The sequence below is a fragment of the Rhincodon typus genome, chromosome 4 (assembly GCF_021869965.1).
Source record: "Rhincodon typus isolate 14 chromosome 4, sRhiTyp1.1, whole genome shotgun sequence".
Lineage (NCBI taxonomy): Eukaryota > Metazoa > Chordata > Chondrichthyes > Orectolobiformes > Rhincodontidae > Rhincodon > Rhincodon typus.
The window spans coordinates 10420674-10441327 of NC_063335.1; the positions used below are offsets into that span (position 1 = coordinate 10420674).

A 20654-nucleotide genomic window follows, 5' to 3' on the forward strand; every position below is an offset into this window, starting at 1 on the left:
ATGAGGGTGGTGCAGTTGATGGATCACAGAACCATATAAATGATTTAGCACAGAAGGTGGGTTGGAGTTGGCGGGGGGGGGGGTGGGGGGGAGGTGGTGGTCATTCACCTATCTTGTCCATGCTGACCCGAAGACACCCAGATGCCCTTGCTAATCCCATTCTCCTCTAAACAGCCCACAGTCCTGCAGCTTACAGCATTTATGGCACAGATCCGGTACTTTTAAAGAGGTCAGGGTCTCCGTCTCCACCACCAACTCAGGCAGTGAATTCCAGACACCCACCCTCCGTGTAAAAAAACTTGTTCCTCGTGACCCCTCTAATCTTTCTGACACTTAGCTTGAATCTATGACCCCTGGTTTTTGAACTCTCTGCTAAGGGAAACAGGTTCCTCCTGCTACTCTATCTCCACCTCTCACAATTTTGTATATCTTAATCATGTCACCCCTCAGTCTTCTCAGTTCTAAGGAAAACAACCCAACCTCTTCAATCTCTCCTCGTAGCTACATTTCTCCAGCCCTGGCAACATTCTAGTAAATCTTCTCTCTCCAGAGCAAGTATGTCTTTCCTGTAATGTGGTGACCAGAACTGCATACAATACTCCAGTTGTGGCCTCACCAGTGTCTTATACAGTTTCATCATTACAGCCCAATTTTGTATTCTATACATCTGCCAATGAAGGAGAGCATTCCATATGCCTGTTTTACAACCTTATGTACCTGTACAGCTACCTTTAGGGACCAGTACACCAAGATTTCTCACTTCATCCACACTTTTCAGTATATTCCTGTTTATTATTCCCTTTCACTGTTTGACCTCCCTAAACACATTACCTCACATTTAGCAGGGTTGAATTCCATCTGCCACTTCCCTGCCCCACTTCACCAACCCATCGATACCATTTTGAAGCTTACAGCTATCCACTACACGGCCAATTTTTGCATCGTCTGCAAATTTCCCAATTGTGCTCTCCACGTTCAATTCCAAATCGTAAATGTATAAAGCAAACAGCAGGGCCCCCAACACCAAACCCTGTGGAACACCACTTGAAACAGCATTCCATTTGCAAGGGCAGCCATCAACTATTACCCTTTATTTTCTGTTACTAAACCAACTTTGGATCCAATTCAACACATTACCCTGTACCCAATGGGCTTTTACTTTTTTTGACCTGTTTGCCATGGCCTTGTCAAATGCCTTACTAAAATCCGTGTAGACAATTTTCACTGCACTATCCTCATCAATCCTTCTTGTCACTTCCTCAAAGAATTCAATCAAATTTGTAAGGAATGACCTTCCATTAAAGCCTATCCCTGACTGGTCCATGCCTTTCTAAATGACAATTTATCCGATCTCTATGGATTGATTCTAACAATTTGTACCAAAGTCAGACTAACTGACCTATAATTGTTTGGCATTTCCTTTGCACCCTTTTTAAACAACGGAACTAGATTTGCATTCCTCCAGTCCTCTGGAACCTCACCTGTGACTAGTAAAATCGGAAAATAATCCTCACAGCATCTGCTATTTCCTACCTGACCTCCTTCTAGGGAACAATCCATCCAGCCCTGGCGACTTATCTACTTTCAAGGATTTCAACTCCTCCAACACTTTCTCTCTGATTACTATGTCCAATACTTCGCATAGCTCTTCTTGGGTTACCATATCTACATCCCTCCATTCCTTTGTGAATATGAAGGCAAAAAATAATTTTAAATTCCTCCCATATCCTCTATATTCTCTTTCAAGTTCCCTTCTTCATCTCTGATAGGTCCCACTTTCCCTTTATAATCCTTTTGCTCTTTATATACTGGGAGAACATCTTGTTTGTTAATATATTTTCATGACCTCTCTGATTTTTTTCATTTCTTCCTTTTTTTTTTAAACTTGGTCCCTGTGCTTTCTCTCCTTTCATTCTGTCCTTTCTCTCCTTCATTAAGGGACTGCACAGTGGTTAGCACTGCTGCCTCACAGCGCCAGGGACCCGGGTTCGATTCCAGCCTCGAACGACTGTCTGTGTGGAGTTTGCACGTTCTCCCCGTGTCTGCGTGGGTTTCCTCCCACAGGCCGAAGATGTGCAGGTTAGGTGGATGGCTATGCTAAATTGCTGTAGTGTTCAGGGAGGTGTAGATTAGGTGGGTTATAGGGGGATGGGTCTGGGTGGGATGCTCTGAGGTTTGGTGTGGACTTGTTGGGCTGAAGGGCCTGTTTCCACACTGCAGGGATTCTACGATTGTTTCTATACTCCTCCAGGCTACCTGCAGTATTGCGTTTTTGTGGTCTACATGGATTCAGTAAGGCTCTTGACAAGGTCTTGCTTGGCAGACTGGTTAGGCAGCTAAGACCCCAAAAGTACCTGGGTAAGTTGGCAAACTGGATCCAAAATTGGCTTGGTGGCAGGAAGCAGAAGGTGGTAGTTGAAGGGTATTTTCATGACTGGAAGTCTGTGTCCAGTATCACAGGGTTCACTGTTGGGTCCCTTGTTATTTGCAGTGTACGTTAATGATCCAGACATGAATGAAGGAGAGATGATCAATAAATTTGAAAATAACAAAAAAAATTGGTACTGTGGTAAATAACAAGGAGGAAAGCCGTAGACTAGCAGATAATATAAACGGCTGGTGAGATGGGCTGAACAGCAGCGAATGGAATTTAATCCTAAAAACTGAAAGACAATTCATTTTTGGAGGACTAACATGGCAAGGGAGCAGATGTTGAATGGTGGGATGCAAGGATTTACAGAGGATTGGAGTGGCCTTGGTGTGCATGTCAATAGATACTTGAAGGTAACAGGACAGGTAAATATGGTGTTTAAGAAGGCATAAAGGATACTTGCCTTTATTAGTCAAGGCACTGAAGACAAGAGCAAGGAGGCTATCATGGAGGTGTAGAATGTTAGTTAGGCCACATCTGGAGTCGTGTATCCAGTTAGGATGGATGTTATTGCACTTGAGAAGGTGCAGAGGAGATTCACCAGGATGTTGCCTGGGCCATCACAATGCAGCTGTGAAAACAGACTTGATTGGCTGGGGTTGTTTTCCTCAGACGAGAAAAAGCTGAGCAGATATCTAATTGACATATAAAAGTTCTCAGGATCATCTATAGGGTGAATAAGGAGAAACATTTCCCATCCCCTTAATATAAGGGTCAATAACCATGGGTGCAGTTTTAAGGTAAGGAACAAGAGATTCAGATGGAATTTGAAGAAAAAAGTTTCATCCAGAGAGTGATAGATATTTGGAACACACTATCCAGTCTCTGTAGGCAATAACTCTCAAGGCATCTTAGTATTATTTAAAAGAGCTTGAAACAGCATAACGTACAAAGTTACAGACCAAGTGTTGGAAAATGGGATGAGCATAGATAGGTGCTTGATGATCAACATGGACGCAAACAGCTGAAAGGCATTTTTTATCATGCTGCAAAGACTTTATGACTTGTGTTTTCCACCCCATCTGCCAATAATATAAAGACAGATCTTTGGCAGCACAGGAACTAAGGTTGAGCACTGAAATAACTCCACAGAAGTCGGTATGCCTTCACCAAGTCATCCTTTATTTACACGTGGAGAGCCCTTGACCCTGATCCAGCTTCCTCAGAATTAGCTCCCAGACCGAACAGAACCTCTGACACTCCTGTTTATATCTGTAACCCAGAGCCCCGTACTTGGGCCAGAATAACAGCCCCAATCAGGGAAGTCATATTCTATGAGGTCCACCTGACTGATTTTGTTACAATCATTATATCCCTCTCCCTCTGAGCCGAGGACATAGGCCGTTTTCTTTTTGTAGCTCCTCCTGGGGCGTTTTAGCATCAGGTCAGGTTCCTCCAACTCTGAACCTGATATGGGTGACGTGTAATGCACAGTAGCTTGCCTCTTGCGCCCTGAGCATCTCAGGAGAAATTCATTCATTCACCTCTTCAGGTGGCAAAGGCATCAAGGTGGGGACATCCGCTGTGTTGATCTCAGATTCTGAGGTATCTTCAATATTTGACGGACAGGGAGAACCTACAGGTTCCGGAACAATCGGAAAGGCAGTCAAGGAGGCAGGCATGTTTTGTTCCCACATCATTTGCAAGTTTGCAGCTTTCTTCTGGTCCAGGTACTTGCTCAGACCATCACACCTACCTATCAGATTTTCTGATGAAGGGTCTAGGCCCGAAACGTCAGCCTCTCTGCTCCTATGATGCGGCTTGGCCTGCTGTGTTCATCCAGCCCTGCACCTTGTTGTCTCGGATTCTCCAGCATCTGCAGTTCCTACTATCTCTGATTCAACTTTTGATAAGGACTGGTTCTGCGGAAACTGGAATGGCCGTGCCAGTGTTGACCTCCACAAGGTCCAGGTGATCATTTAACCAAATGTTCATTTTCATTGGTTTTGATTTGGTTTTGCTCAGCAATTTAATTGTTCCAAACCAGATAAAGGTGGATTTTCCAGGGCGTCCAATCTCCTGAATACCAGCATGAGTTCTCTTAATTCAATTCCAACCTAGTGGGACTCTTTTGCTGTCTCGAGTCCACGTACTGGCAGCAACTACAGTGGCTTGCCAGCCTGGATCCTGAAGAAAGTTTTTACCATTTGGCCGAGGCTCCGCTTTGTTTTGTGGTTTTGCTATGAGCTGACCTAGAGTCCCTCTGTTCCGGGTATGTCCTGAGTGAGGCAATAGCTTTCACTCGGGTGGTATTCCCCAAGCTCAGTTGGACCGGTGAGGGTGTTCACTTCTATCAGAATATCCTCCAATTTATATGCTCCATTTGCCACATTTTCCAATAACTACCTGCAAGCCAAACAATCCTACAACCAACGGATCAGATCTAAGCTCTGCAGTCCTGCTGCATCCAGTCATGAATGGTGGTGGACAATTAAACAATTCACTGGAGGAGGAAGCTCCACAAATATCCCCATCCTTAATGATGGAAGAGCCCAACACATCTGTGTAAAAGACAAGGCTGAAGCATTCGCAGAAATCTTCAAAAAGAAGTGCCAAGTGAATGATCCATCCTAGCTTCCTCCAAAGGTCCCTAGCATCACAGGTCTCAGTCTTCAGGCAATTCGATTCACTCCATGTGACATCAAAAAAATGGGTGGAGGCATTGGATACTCCAAAGTCCATGGGCCCTGACAATATTTTGGTAATGGTCTTGAAAACCTGAACTCCAGAACTTGCTGCTTTCCCATCCAAGCTCTACCAATGCAGTTCCAACACTGGCATCTACCTGACAATGTGGAAAATTGCCCGGATACGTCCTGTACACAAATAATGGACAAATGTAATCTGTCTAATTACCACTCTAATTACCATCAGTCTATTCTCAATCATCAGCAAAGTGATGAAAAGGTATGACAATGCTATCAAGCAGCACCCACTCAGCAATAACCTGCTCAGTGATGCCCAGCTTAGGTTCCACCACAGTCACTCAGCTCCTGACCTCATTATAACCCTGATTCAAACATGGACAAAGAGCTGAATTCCAGAGGTAAGGTCAGAGTGGCACCCCTGGACATCAAGGCAGCATCTCATGGAGCACGTTATTAAGGAGCCCCATCAAAACTGGGATCAATGGATATCAGAGGGCAAATTCTCTGCAGGTTGGAATCATATCTGACAGATGGGAAGATGGTCATGGTTTTTGTAGGTCAGTCATCTCAGCTCCAGGACATCTCTGCAGGAGTTCCTCAGGGTAGTGTCCATCTTCAGTCGCTTCATTAAGAACCTACCTCCATCATAAGGTCAGAAGTTGGGATGTTCATTGATGATTGCACTATTCTCAACTCCTCAGATACTGAAGCAGTCCATGTTCAAATGCAACAAGATCAGGATAATACTCAGGCTTGGACTGACAAGTGGCAAGTAACATTCGTGCCAGAAAAATGCCAGGCAATGACCATTTCCAATAAGAGACAATCCAACCACCGCCCCTTGACATTCATTGGCTTTACCATCACTGAATAGCCTACTGACAATAACCTGGGGGTTACTATTGAGCCGAAACCAGGCTGGATTTGCCATATAAATACAGTGGCTACAAGAGCAGGACAAAGGCTAGGAATACTGCAGGGAGTAATTCACCTTCTGATTCCCCAAAGCCTGTCCACCATTTACAAGGCTCTAGCCAGAAGTGTGATGGAATACGCCCCACTTACCTGGACGGGTGCAGCCCCAATAACACTCAAGAAGCTTGACACCATCCAAGACGAAACAACTCATTTAATTGGCAAACATCCACTCCCTCCACCACTGACACTCAGTAACAACAGTGTGTACTATCTACAAGATGCATTGCAGAAATTCACCAATGATCCTTAGACAGCACCTTCCAAACCCGTGATCATCTCCACCTAGAAGGACAAGGGCAGCAGACACATGGGAACACCACAACTGGCAAGTTCCCCTCGAAGCCACTCGCCATCCTGACTTGGAAATATATTGCTGTTCCTTCACTGTTGCTGGGTCAAAATCCTGGAATGCCTTCTCGAAAAGATTGTGTGTCAACTTACAGCATGTGAACTACAGCAGTTCAAGAAGGTAGCTAACATCAGCTTCAAGGGCAACTTGGGATGGGCAATTAATGCTGGCCAGCCAGCAACACCCATGTCCCATAAACAAATAAAAAAAAAGATCCAGAGGGGACTTGATTGGATGCATGTTGAAAGGATGTTTCCTCTTGTGCGAGAATCTAGAACTGGGGTTCATAGTTTAAAAATAAGGGGGTGCCAATTTAAAACAGAGATGAGGAAGCATTTTTTTCTCTCAGAGTTGAGTATCTTTGGAATTCCCTTTCTCAAAGGCAGTGGATGCAGAATCTTTAAATATTTTTAAAGCAGAAATAGACAGATTGTTGATTACCAATGGGATGAAAGATCATCAAGGTTATGCAGGAACAGAGTTCACTTTAAAATCAGATGAGCCATGTTCTTATGGAATGGTGGAGTAGGCTTGATTAGTCAAGTGGTTTACTCTTGCTCCTTGTTTGTCTGTTCATATTTCACTTTGTTGTACTTTGTAGTTCATTAAATATATACTTGTATCCTCTATGAACTGTCGTTCAAGCTTGCATGCTACAGTAGACTAACTTTTTGAGAAGGGCGACAGGTTTGTCTGAATGAGAAATTCAGAACAATTTCCTGCAGTGGGCTCCACGTACCTACATTTAAAACGTTTTCAAATTTGACAAATAAACAAAAACCTATCAGCCAAACATCAGGATCAAGTAACAAAATGGAAAAATGTAACCAGCATGGAATTAGGAATGTTGAACCTTGTGCAACCAACTTCTTTTTACTTTCAATGATGCAATGATTTCAAATGTCACTCCCTTTGACAAAGTTCATTTATTTCCAGAAAGCCTCTTAACAAATTTCCACATCAATAATCTTAAGGAGCTAAAAGATATGGGAATTCAAAGAGGAAATCGTAACTGGTTAAGAAATTGATTAAGAGAGCTAGGTATTCCAGAAAAATTGGGAGGAAATGATGAACAGACAATAAACAATCACATCTTGGACTCTAAAGTTTGCAGCCTAGACATAAACACGTATAATTAAAAAATGGTGTTGAGATATACTGAAAAACAAAAGCAGAATGTAATGGAGACATAGGATATAGAAGAACAGTTTTGAAAGAATTTAGGCTGGTTCTGCAATCGGGCAAATAGATAACCATTATGTTTTTCACAAATACAGATGTAAAGTATTATAAATCAAACCGAAGGGCCCAAATCAATATCCATCAAAGTGTGCGAGAGTATAGGAAAACACGGTAGTGTGGAAAACATTGCAAAGCTATGTATTGTCCTGCTGAATTTAATGCAGAACCATATCATAAGTGTTTTTGTTCTCTTTCCCACCTGACCACCGGATAAAGTAACAAGCTAGTCAATTGACAGCTGGGAAAGCACTGAAATCAACCTGCGGCAATTGGCTAGGAGTGGGTGAGATGCTGGGGACTGTGGGTGGTGGCAGAGGCAATCACTATAAGGGGGGTGTGGGATGGGAAAGAGAGGGACAGAAAGAGACTGGGGAGAGACAGAGAGGAGGCCTGGGGTGGGTGCGACAGCCAGTGAGGGTGCAAGAGAAAGCACGCAACAGTGTGCAAGTGTAACTCTGGTTTCCTTTTTTCTGTCAGGTTTCCTGAGCTATGGGAAACCTGCACTGCAACTATTAAATTTAAATAAAATTGCATAATGTGATTAGTACTTTATCGTACAGACCTCAAATTCCTTTCTACAGCTCTTAAGGTCATTCTTTGAAGAAGCCTAAAATAAAACAGAGCATGATAATGATAAAAATATACGACAGAAAATGTAAACTAATATGAAAACTATGTGATCATAACTCTGCCTTGGAGCCTTGAGGTTACCAAGTCACAAAATATGCTTTTTTTATGATATAATTGTTACAAATGTTTGTCCAAGGCTAAAATGCTTGTCTATCTACTTAATTTCACAGATTAAAAAGCTCACATTTAAAATGATAAGTCTTTGTTTAGTGCTATAGCCATGAACAATTTTAATTTATTTAAATCATAAAATAGATAGCTTTCGGTTTACTACCTGTAATACAATTATCAACGTGGTCATAACATCCAAAACAAAATCTCAATCGAACGTGTAATTAATACAAATGGATTTGAACATGTTCAACCATTCCCTGTCCAACAATACCACTCTATTAACTTTTAGCTTGAGGGCCTCAAAGGAGAAGAGGCAGGGACTCATTAATGACTACAAACCAAAGTCAAAGGCATTTGTCTCCAAATGATCAAAAGGGCTGGGCTTGCCATTGTTATTAGCAGCGCCCAGGTCAATGCCAGGGTTTGTCTGATTTCATTCCTTTCCTTAGACTTTGTAGTGGTTAGATGCAGCTGAGTGGTTTGCTAGACCATTTCAGGGACAGTTGAGATTTAACCACAATGCTGTGTATCTGGATTCAGATGTAGGGCAGACCAGGTAAGGATGGCAGATTTCCTCCTTCCGTAAAGTACAGTTTGTCATCAAGAAACCCTGACAGATCAACACTCTCCTTCTCTTCTTGTTTTACCTGCCAGTAGCCCCATTTCTATACCACAATCAACAAAACAGGGCATATGAGTCTTACTGGCCTGGGCAATGAGTCTACATGGAGTTGCCAGTTTCAACCAGTAGACTGAGCAAATGCAAGTGTGTCAACACTGAAGTACCCATATATCTTTCACAAATTCATTGACATAGCTAGATCATGGCAAGGAGGGTCATGGGCCCCCTCAAGTCAACAAAATTATCTGTATAATAAATCCCCATTCTGGGCACCTACTTTCTGAGGGAAAAGCCCACAAAGGAAACCAAAACCCTGAGCTCACTTTTGCGGCACCTGAGATGAGAAAACGAAATACAGCAATCTCAAAACTGGGGGAACCTATTTTGGTTGGTGCAAATGGATACTTCTCCAACCAGAAGCAGCAGCCTTGTTTTGTGATGACTAATCACCCGATGGTACGGACCAGGAGAATTGGAAAGCAATGAAACATTTAGGTCAAAAAGATGCTGGACTGAAACATTTTCTGTTTTACTCTCAACAAGTATTACTTAACTCAAGTATTCCATGTATTTTCCACTTTTATTGAAAAGAGACTTTAAAAAAAATTCATACATAGCAGGCTGGTAAGGTTGGCATGTCCGGTATGTATTGCCCATCTTTAGTTCCTCTGACAAGACGGGGTTACGACCGAATGTTTTGTTAGGCCACTTCTGCAGGCAGTGAAGTGTCACTTATTGATGTAGGACTGGAGTCAGATATAGGAAGGTTTCCTTTTCTGAAGCACATTATTAATAATGGGTTTTATAATACCTTAACAGCTTTGTGGTCACCTCTTACTGATAAAGTCCTTATTCCTAGATTTATTAATCTGCATCTTCATAATGGGATTTGAAGCTGCTTTCTCTGAATTATTAATGTCAAATGGTCTTAGAGAACGCAAGTCTATCTGAACTACTAGTTTGAGTTGACCATAATGCAAGCCAATAGGTTCTGCTGTCAGATGACAACAAGGTGAATTTCCACACAGAAACTCCAGAGCAGAAGTCAACATCCAAAACTATTACGTGCCTCAAGCAATCATGTCCTGATCAACAGTCATCCCTCAACAAACAAAATTAAAAGCCAAATAAATGGGTCATCTGTCACATCTGCCGTTTTGCGGCACCTTGCCTGATGCAAAATAACATTTGGTACACTACAACCATGCTAATGTTATACTTCAAAAGTAATCCATTGGGTTGTGAAGCACTTCCGGATGTTGTGAGGGCATGATAAAGCACTATTTCATCTTGTTGTAGAGTTACGCAAACTCTTCGTCCATAAATTAACAGTTTCTTAAATTGCTGTATTATATCCAACTGAAGAAAATTACCTGCTTACATGCACGTCGACATTCTCCAGCAATGGCCAACTCACAACACCCCAAGCCAACCCAGCCTTCAGTTTTCTTTGATGCTCCTATAAATTGATTCCAGAAACACAGATTTGATGATCACTTTTCAACTTTAAAAGAATCAAATAACTTGAAGAAAAAGAAATCTCACATTTGATTTTTCATAAATTACAGCAAGATAAACAACTGTGTTCTAAGTATTCTAACACCTGGACCAGACTTCAAACCACCAGCAGTTGACATCAACACATTTTCACTGCTGAAATTAAACAAATTAATTAAGTTTGACTATTTAAGTCAAACAAGGGAAAAAATTTTCGATAATAAAGATAGCACTGTGGTCCTGTACAACGTGGCTAAGTACAACTCACTTTGCACTATTCAATATTTGCCGCAACCAATGATTCAACAAAGATATAGATGGCAATGTAATGTGAAACTATGCAAATTAGGAAGGAACCAGTGGTGCAGGTAGGCAGGAAGAGAGATGCCATGATTCCATGATGGATCAAGACACACGCAGAAGGAAATGGCAGCAGGTGGCCATGAGGTCAACACCTAGGGTGTGGAACTGAGGAGCTCCATCTCCTTAACCCTACTGAAGAGATGGTTGTCTACATCATGGGACTGGCTGCAACAGAGCACTTTGCATCTGACATTGCTGAGAGCTTTAAGGGTTTCATCATCTTCCTGACTTAAGCCTCTCCTTAGTTCACCCTCATCCTGCTAACTAGCATCGTGAGCATGATGGTGATGGCGTGACCATGGACATTCTGTTTCCCACACTTATCATCTTCACTCACACCACTTCCCACTCTAGACACCCAAGAACTACTGCTTGCCATGCCACAAGCATTCCAGGAAAGCCAAGTGCAGCACTGATGAAGAGGTCCCTTCACTTGATCTGACACTTGCAACCACCAATTCAGACACCGGCAATGCACATACCTTGGAAGCTAATCTAGGGCATTGGGATTTACATAGAGTGAGTCACTGAGCTCTACTACCAGCTAAAGGTAAAGGATGGTTCATTGTCAAGCTCACCTGCTGCTGCGCGGGACTCAGCTGCGGACATCTAGGGGGCAGTATTAGGTAAGGTGCTGAATCAGGTTGTACACAGATGTCGGGTGCATTGACTAGCCTGCCAGTCAGCCACCTGGAAGAGGTCAGCTCCAATTTAGAAGAAGGTATCGTGCAGAGCATGCTCTATCCACAGCCTCTACTGCATCTCTCGGTCATGCTGCAAACCCAGAGGCATAGCCAGTGTTGTCTCAATAAATGTAACTACAAAAGTTCTGAACCAGATGAGTGCACTGTCCAAATGAAAATTTCTTTAGCCTACAGCTTTCAAAACATGTGATCATGTATACCCACCTGCTCATCTGGATATAGTTTGATTATGGAAGTAGCAGCCACAACCATCTGGCAGCTAAATGAGTTGAAAGCCTGTTACTATTGGCTTTGCCACATCCTCACTTATTTATGTTAAGTTTCATGTGGTTGCAATCTGGCTTTATTTACTGTCTACCCGATTTAATTAGATTTCAAGTACAACACATTTTGGACAGCATGTAATGCCACTCATTCTGTTCTGACTATTTCAGTGAAAAACACACCACAAACACCAGCCTTCATATTTTGCACATGATCAGAGCCAAGGCGAGCGACAAATAGAGTTCTTGCTTATGGATGTGTTTGTCATCAATATCCGGCTGAGAAGCCATTCAAGCACTGTAAGTATATACTTACTGAGTAATATACCCTGATCAACAAAGAAGGCTGAGGAAATTCCTGAAATGGGAGTCATTTCCTTTGTGGTCAAGAAAGGCTTGTAAACAAACAAACAAACCGTAATTTGGAATATACCTGGGAAGATTAATCAAGGAAGTGTAATCAATTAGATACAATTTAGCTGAATCACGTTGCTTGGTTTGTAACCTGGCCAGATTTAGAAGGAGCATCTTTGAACAACTTAAACTTTGCTGATGATCATTTTGTCTTACAGTCTTTGGTTGAATTCTTAATAATTATAACTAGAGTTCCCAAAGGATTCTAACTCCCTCATGCCAGCCACAGAACCATGATTCAACCAATGCTAGAGTTTAGGAATATTAAATATGAATATTTTTGAAGTCAGTTTTCCATTGACTGATTAAACAATACTGAGTACTGTAAGCAGTTTTCAGCAACAAAACTGCAGCCACAAAGTTAACACAATGCTATCTGAACTCTAAGGAATAAATTACGAGAAGTACACTACAAACTAGGGTAGTATTCTCTGGAATTTAGATATTTAAGTCATTATTTAATTTATTGTCAATTGGCAGGCTGGTGGAATGTCACATGGGTCATTGTGGTGTTCCTAATTATTTACAATCAATATCAACAACTTGAATGAAGGGACCAAATGTATGGCAGCGAAATTGATCAAAGGCACAGATCAGGAGGAAAATAAGTCATTAAGAGGAGGTAGGGAGTCTGCAAAGGTATATGATGCATTAATTTAGAAGAGCCAGTATAATGTAGGAAAATACGAATCTGTCTACTTTGGCAAGAGGAATAGAAAAGCAGGGTGCTAGTTGAAAGAAGGGGATTGTAGAACTTGGTCCAGAGCGATCCAGTTGTCCTAGTGCATGAATCTCAAGTCCACAGCTTGGCGAGACCATATCCAAAGTACTGTGTACAGTTTTGGTCTCCTTATTTAAAAAGGAAACACAAGTGCACTCAAACAAGCTCAGAGAAGATTCATTCAACTCATTCCTGGGTTAAAGAGCTTACATGAAGAATAAAGCTTGAAACAGTTGGGTCTATATCCATGGGAGTTTAGAAGAATGAAAGCTAATCTTATTGACACATGGGAGATCTTCACTTAATAGGGAAGACTGGGGGGGATTGTCTCCTCTTATAGTGGGATATTAGAGCAACAGAGCAGAGTTCAAGAATCAGAGATCTTCTTTTAAGATACAGACCCTTTGAATTCTTTTCTTTCAGAGCATCAACAAAGTGTAGAATTCACAAGTAGGGAAAGATTGCTGAAAGCAGCAGCTGAGGAGAATTTGGGAGTCCTAGCGCATGAATCACAAAAAGCTAGCATCCACATTCAGTGGATAATAGGGAAGACAAATGGATTGTTGAACTTTATTTCAAAGAGAAAGCAGTATAAAAATATAGAAATCTTGCTGAAAAATTATTGAAGTCACTGGTCAGGATAGCTGGAATACTGTGAACAGTTTGGTCCCCTTATCTAAGGAAGGACGTACTGGCATTGGAGGCAGTATAAATGTGGTTCACTATATTGATTCCAAATCTGGAGACATTTTCTTCCAAGGAGAGATTAAGTAAGACGGGTTTGAAATCACTGGAGTTTAGGAGAACGAGAAACATATAGGATTCTTCACGGGCTCAACAGAGTAGACATAGATATATACAACAGATATCATAGGAGCAGAGGTGGACCATTCACCCCCTCGAGTTGCCCTGCCATTCACCAAGATCATGGCTGATCTGGCTGTGGTCTCAATTCTACTTTCCTATCCGACACCACAAAACCCTTTACTCTTTTGTCTATCAATGAGCTTTGAATGAATTCAATGACCCAGTCTCCAGTGCTGTCTGAGGAACATCATAGGACATAGGGGAAGCAGGCCATTTAGCCCATCAAGTCCACTTTTCCATTTAATGACACTATGGCTGATCTGATAATCCTCAACCCACTTTACTGTCTTTTCCCCATAACTGTCGATTTACCTTACTGATTAAAAATCTGTCTCTCTCAGTCTTGAATATGCTTAACAACTCAGCCTTGACAGCCCGCTGCAGTAAAGAATTCCATAGATTTCCCTCAGAGTAGAAATTCCTCCTCAATTCTTTGTCTTAAATGTGCAACCCCTTATTCTGAGATTATGTCCCCTGGTCTGAAACTCTGCTGCAAAGGGAAAACCACCATTCTGCATCTATTCTGTCAAATCCCCTAAGAATGTTGCTTGTTTCAATAAGCCAACTCTCATTTATCTAAATTCCATTGAGTACACACCAAATCTACACAATCTCCCCTCATAAAACAGTGCCTCCAAACCCCGTATCAGCCTAGTGAACCTTCTCTGGACTGCCTCCATCTTTACATGAGAGGCCTACAACTGTTCACAGTATTTAGGCTGTGGTCTGATGAATGCCTTGTATAGTTTTAACAAAATCTCCCTTACTTTACATTCCATTCCTTTTGAAATTAAAGACGAACATTCCATTTGCTTTCCCTTTCCAATCTACCGAATTTGAATGCTGGCTTTTTTGTGATCCATGCACAAGGACTCCCAAATCCCTGTGCTCTGCAGCTTTCCACAATGTTTCTCCATTTAAATAATATTCAGCCCCTCTGTTCTTCCTGCCAAAATGCATAACTTCATATTTCCCACATTAAACTCCATCAGCCAAGATTGTGCTAACTCACTTAACCTGTGTATACCTACACACACGTGCCATCACAGATTTCCATAATGTCGTACGATTCTGCCCTTGCTGAGTTGATCTGCAGCTGAAATCTTAATCTGTGCTTTAAGTCTAACAGTAATAAATCTCAATGTACTGTTAGATAGCTACCAACTTCCATCCTGCACAAATCTGCATCAAGTACCATTCACCCAAAACTCCCGTAAATGTACATCTACTTAGGCTGCAACTTAGGCAATGTCTGAAATTTAAAATCCTCAATGTTTCCAAATTCATCCACATCCTCATTCTTCCCGATTTTTAAAAATTTTCTCTAACCTTACAACTATTCGACACAACTGTACTTCAATTTTGGCCTCAAGAACATCACTGATTTCATTAGTTGCATCACTGGTAGCAATGCGTCAACTGCCAAGACATTAAGCTCAGGATTTCTCTCACTGAACCTCTTCCTAACTTAAAAAGTACAGTTGCCATAGTCTTATTTTGTTCCCTAATAACTTTTTTATGCAGTATGGTGTAAATCTTTTTCTACAATGCTCCTGTGGAGTATATTCCAAATATGTTAAAAATGGTTTATTTGACCATTAGTTACTTGAGTTGTAGAAACAAAGGCATATTTTGGCAAAGTTATTAATCTTGCACTTATCCGGACAATTTGCAAGATCAATCAAAGCAAAGGGAAAATAACACGTACTGTGTGAGAATAGAGTGCTTATTGATTGGGAAATGGACTTTCATTAGCAATGGTTTTGCAATGGAGAATACACTAGTTTATGATTACTGACAGTTAACTGCCAAGCTTTGGTTAAATTCTTACTGAGACAGGCTGCCTTCAATTGGTCAAGACACCGCTTCCTAGATTCTTAAAAGGAAGTGGCTAGCGAGATAGTTAATGCACTGGTTTTGATTTTCCAAAACTCCTTTGGTTTAGGGATGTTCCAATTAGACTGAAAGATAGCAAATGTAACTTTTTTTAATCAAAAAGGGAGACAGAAAGGAAACTACAGGCCAGTTTCATAAAAACATAAGAAATAGTAGCTGGAGCCAGACATTCGTCATCTCACTACTGTCTGAGAGAAGGCATTCCTTCACATTTCAGTTCTAAATGAATGCTCCTCATTCTGTGTATATGTCCCCTAGTTTGAGACTCCCCACTCATGGAAGCATCTTTCCAACATCATCAGAACAGTTCTGATTTAGGGTCACTGGAGTTGAAACATTAACTCTGTTTCTCTCTGGACCGATGCTGCCAGATCTGAGTTTCTCTAGCACTTTCTGGTTTTGTTCATAATTGTTCACAAACTAGGTGTTTCTTGTAAATTGTCCTGGTTACAAGTTCATCAAAATACATGCTTTTTCAACAATATTGTGAAGGTGTTAAATATATAGAGATAGCAGAGGTTGTTATATAATCATTAATATTTTTCAAATATTCATCACTTACCAGGTAAAGAAGAGTTAATGCAAACCCAGAATTCAAGCTGAAGAAAAACACATTTAACAATCTATGAAGGCTTTTGAAAATACATTTTAGTCACTTGTTTCATCAACTACGTCCAGCTATGTATAAAGAAAGGTAAAGTTGCCATCGTCATAGTGCTGCTCTTACTTTAGAGACAGCGAGAGATTGATAGAGACTGCACTCTGCATTGCAAACCAGCCATTCAGTTAACTGACCTAACCAATCCCCCACATTATATACAAGAAAGATTGTCAATTTAAAGATGTACTTGGCGGACAGCAATGCAGGGTTGGCAGTGTAACAAAATTCCAAAAATTAGTAACCTAACTGAAAAATGTGTCACGAATCAATACAGCATTCCTGTACTGGCAATAACATGCAAGTACGCTAATTGTAAATTAAGACTAGACCGCATTCCTCTTACCAGAGACTCCGGACAGTAACCAGGTAATCGCTGCAGAAGGTGTTTCAGCCGAGACTCACTTTTTGTGGATGTTAGCTGACAAAAATAACATGTCAAATTAAGCACAAACCAAATTAAGCAAACAACTTAAAAACTGAACACAGCATAAGTTTTTCTTTGAACAGGTCTTCTATTGAAATCAAGAAATTTAAAAACTATCTCAAAGGAGTAAACTAAACTGTTTTGAAGACAATTTTTCACAAATATTGAGCATTTTCAAATGAACCCCAAAAATAGGACATCTGATGAGAACTTGATGATGGAAGTAAGTTTTAGGCAGAAGACATTTTTTTCCTTCCTGTGTCAGCCTAATGTGCTTCTGGTACCAAGAAAAGTAGGAGAAAATTACGATAAAGAATTTAAATAATTATAATTAATAATTTAAAAACAACCTTCTCTCAAATGGAACTGTTAACTATAGAAACAGCAGTTCTCCTTTATCAATCACATGTTTAAAACTCCTTAACATATCTGACTTCCCTATTTTGAGCACGTGAGTATGTTTTACAATGTGTTCATGTTATACAGACAAATCGTGTATGCAACAGAATAGGTGATTTTGCCTAATTTTCATTTTCAAACATCTTCAGTACTCCAGCTCCCTCAGAAGATGATCTTGAAAACCAACCTTCTTTTAAATAATGCTGTTACAACAGATCTTAGTGTCTCCTTATGTGGCTAAGTCAAATTTTTTCTGATTATGTTCCGAAGTGCTTTGTACTGGACAATATTAAAAGGAGCCAGTTGTGGTACAAAGATTTTGCTTGGAGTTCCTTATATCTCAGATCCTGTAGGATAAACACTCAAGGTTGCTATTTAACAGAACAGCTATCAGTTCAGCTCGGTCAGATTGGCCCTAAGATTCAACTTTCTGAGGCAACATAGATAATAGACTGCCTCATGCGTTAATTGCTAGTGGTCATCACAATCAGTCAGGCATTTCTGAAGCTCCCACCAATTGGATACCTGTTCAATGTTGATGGACACCTGTAATGTAATGTAATTAGGAGAGATGCAGCGATCTGTTGCTTTTTGTTTCTACTTATCTTCAGTCTTGTGAAGTATTCAAAATTGACTCATCAGAAAAGACCAGATGATCATCAGGTTTGTCTAGAGGAGCTCGGATCATATTTCTGTGGATAAGTTTGCCCAAGACAGTCGCTAGCAATCTCTATCAGTGTTTGAACTTTCAACTGGCAACTAAAAGTTGTATGATGCAGTAAGGAATGGAGAGTTTGAAGTTACAAAAATACAGGCACCAATTAAGGCAATTTATTATTTTACATATCTAGGAGAGAGAGAAATATATAGTTGGCTGTTTTATTCTGAACATTGTACATATCCTATTGGGTGCTGAGACGTTGCTCATTTGCATTTTGGGAGGCGACTTCGCAGTCAGCACAGGTGTGAAGGGTATCGTGGAAGAACCTGGTGTTAAGGAACCGTCAGCCCCAAACATTATATTACTGTAGTTTTTCCACCCCACCTTCCTCCTCTGACCAAAAAAAAGAGGCAAGGTTCAGAGGAGTAGAGACAGAACATTGTGAGAGGAAGATCAGCAACAAGAGTACCAGATGAGCACGATCCTAAACAGCTTCTGGAAACTGTTGTTGGTGAGTAGCAGATAAGTTTTGAGAAATTGTAATCGGACTGAAAGCATCAGCAGCTTCAATTTAGTATTAAAAGTATTTGACATTGTAAGGATTAATTAAGTTAAAGGGGTAAGACATGGCAGGAAAGATAGAAAACATAGTCAGCTCCTCTTGCTCAATGTGGGAAGCCGGGCACGTTTCCAGTGACCGGGACCTGCGTGTGTACAAGACATGTACCCAGCTGCAGCTCCTGGAAGCCCAAGTTTCAAAAGACACTGTGGAGCATTCACGAGGCAGAGAGTATCATGGATAGTACATATAGAGAGGTGGTCACACTACAGATTCAGACTCCACAGGCAGGAAGGGAATGGGTGACCACCAGGCAGAGCAGGAGGGCTAAGCAGGCAGTGCAGGAATCTCCTGTGGCTATTCCCCTGCAAAACAGATATACCATTTTGGATAGTGTTGAGGGGAATGACCTCTCAGGGGATAACAGCAGCAACCAAATTCATGGCACTATGGCTGGCTCTGCTGCAGAGGGAGGTATAGGGAAATCAATCATAAGGGGAATAGATAGGCGTTTTTGTGGCTGCAATCGAAAATCCAGGATGGTGTATTGCCTCCCTGGTGCTCGGGTCCTGGATGTCTCAGAACAGTTGCAGGACATTTTGGAGGGAGAGGGTGAACAGCCAGTGGTGGTTGTACACGTCAGTACTAATGACATAGGTACAAAAAGGGATGAGGTCCTAAAAACAGAATATAGAGAACTAGGAAGAAAGTTGAAATGTAGGACCTCAAACGTAGTTCTCAGGATTACTGCCAGTGCTATGAGCTAGTCAGATTGGAAACAGCAGGATATATAGGGCGAACACATGGCTGAAAAGATGGTGTGAGGGAGAGGGTTTCAGATTTATGGGGCATTGGGACTGATTCTGGGGGAAGTGTGACCTGTACAAACTGGACGGGTTACACCTGGGCAGGACCGGGACTGATGTCTTTGTAGGGGTATTTGGTAGAGTGATTGGGGAGGGAAACCAGAAGAGTAGGACAGTAGATGCAGAATTTGAGGGACAGGCAGAAACCAAGGCAAACATGGCTAAGAACAAGAACAGCAGGGAAACGCTGCTGAAAAGAGCAGGGGAGGGTGGTCTGAAATGCATGCGTTTCAATGCAAGAAGTAAAGTGGGCAAAGTAGATGAACTTAGAGCTTTGTTTAGTACTTGGAACTATGACATTATTGCAATTATGGAGACTTGGATGAAAGAGAGGCAGGACTGGCATTTGAATGCCCCAGGATTTAAGTGTTTCAGGTGTAATAGAAGGGGATGTAAAAGGGATGGGAGATTGCATTACTGGTAAAGGAGTGTCTCACATCAGAAGACTCATTCAGCAAGGCAGTATGGGTAGAACTCAGGAATAGGAAAGGTGAAATCAGAACGCTGGGGGTATACTACAGGCTTCCCAACAGCCAGCAGGAGGTAGAGGAGAAAATATGTAGACAGATTTTGGAAAGATGTAAAAACAGCAGCGTTGTTGTGGTGGGTGATTTTAACTTCCCCGATATTGACTGAGACTCACTTCGTGCTAGGGGCTTGGATGAGGCAAAAATTGTAACAATCATTCAGGATGATTTCTTGACACCATACATGAACAGTCTAACCAGGAAACGGGTTATACTGGACCTGGTTTTGGGAAATGAGCCCAGCCAGATGTTTCAGTTGGGGAGCATTTTGGGAGTATTGACCATAATACCGTAAGTTGTAAAATACTCATGGATAGGGATAACGGCAGTCCTCGGGTGAAGGTGTTAAATTGGAGGAAGGCGAACCACAATAATCTTAGGCAGGAACTGGAAAATTTTGATTGGAGGTGGCTGTTTGAGGGTAAATCTACATCTGACACGTGGGAGTATTTCAAACGGCAGTCGGTAAGTGTTCAAGAGTAGCACTTTCCTGTGAGAATGAAGGATAGGTATGCTAAGTTGCACGAACCTTGAATGACCAGGGATGTTATGACGTGGGTTAAAAAAAAAAGTAAGCACATGTAATGTCTAGGATGATGGGAACTGACGAAGCCCGTGAAGTATATTAGCAAAGTAGGAAAAAACTTGAACAAAGAATTAGAAGGGCTAAGAGGGGTCATGAAAATTTCTTAGCAAACAGGATTAAGGAGAATCCCAAGGCTTTTTATACATATATAAAAAGCAAAAGGGTAGCCAGGGAAAGGGTTGGCCCACTCCAAGACAAAGGACGGAATCTACGTGTGGAGCCAGACAAGGCA

The 20654-nt window shown here is 41.4% G+C and overlaps 1 protein-coding gene across 2 annotated transcripts in view; it reads right to left on the minus strand.

The window, feature by feature from the left end:
• reck (reversion-inducing-cysteine-rich protein with kazal motifs) overlaps positions 1-20654 on the minus strand; it is a 166182-nt gene that overhangs the window by 87826 nt on the left and 57702 nt on the right. For both annotated transcript variants that reach the window (XM_048596336.1, XM_048596337.1), the window contains 4 exons: positions 16744-16818; positions 16302-16338; positions 10388-10473; positions 8211-8255 (listed from right to left, as the gene is read on the minus strand). In XM_048596336.1, the coding sequence (XP_048452293.1) occupies positions 8211-8255; positions 10388-10473; positions 16302-16338; positions 16744-16818 (243 nt within the window). The remainder of the gene's footprint in view (positions 1-8210; positions 8256-10387; positions 10474-16301; positions 16339-16743; positions 16819-20654) is intronic.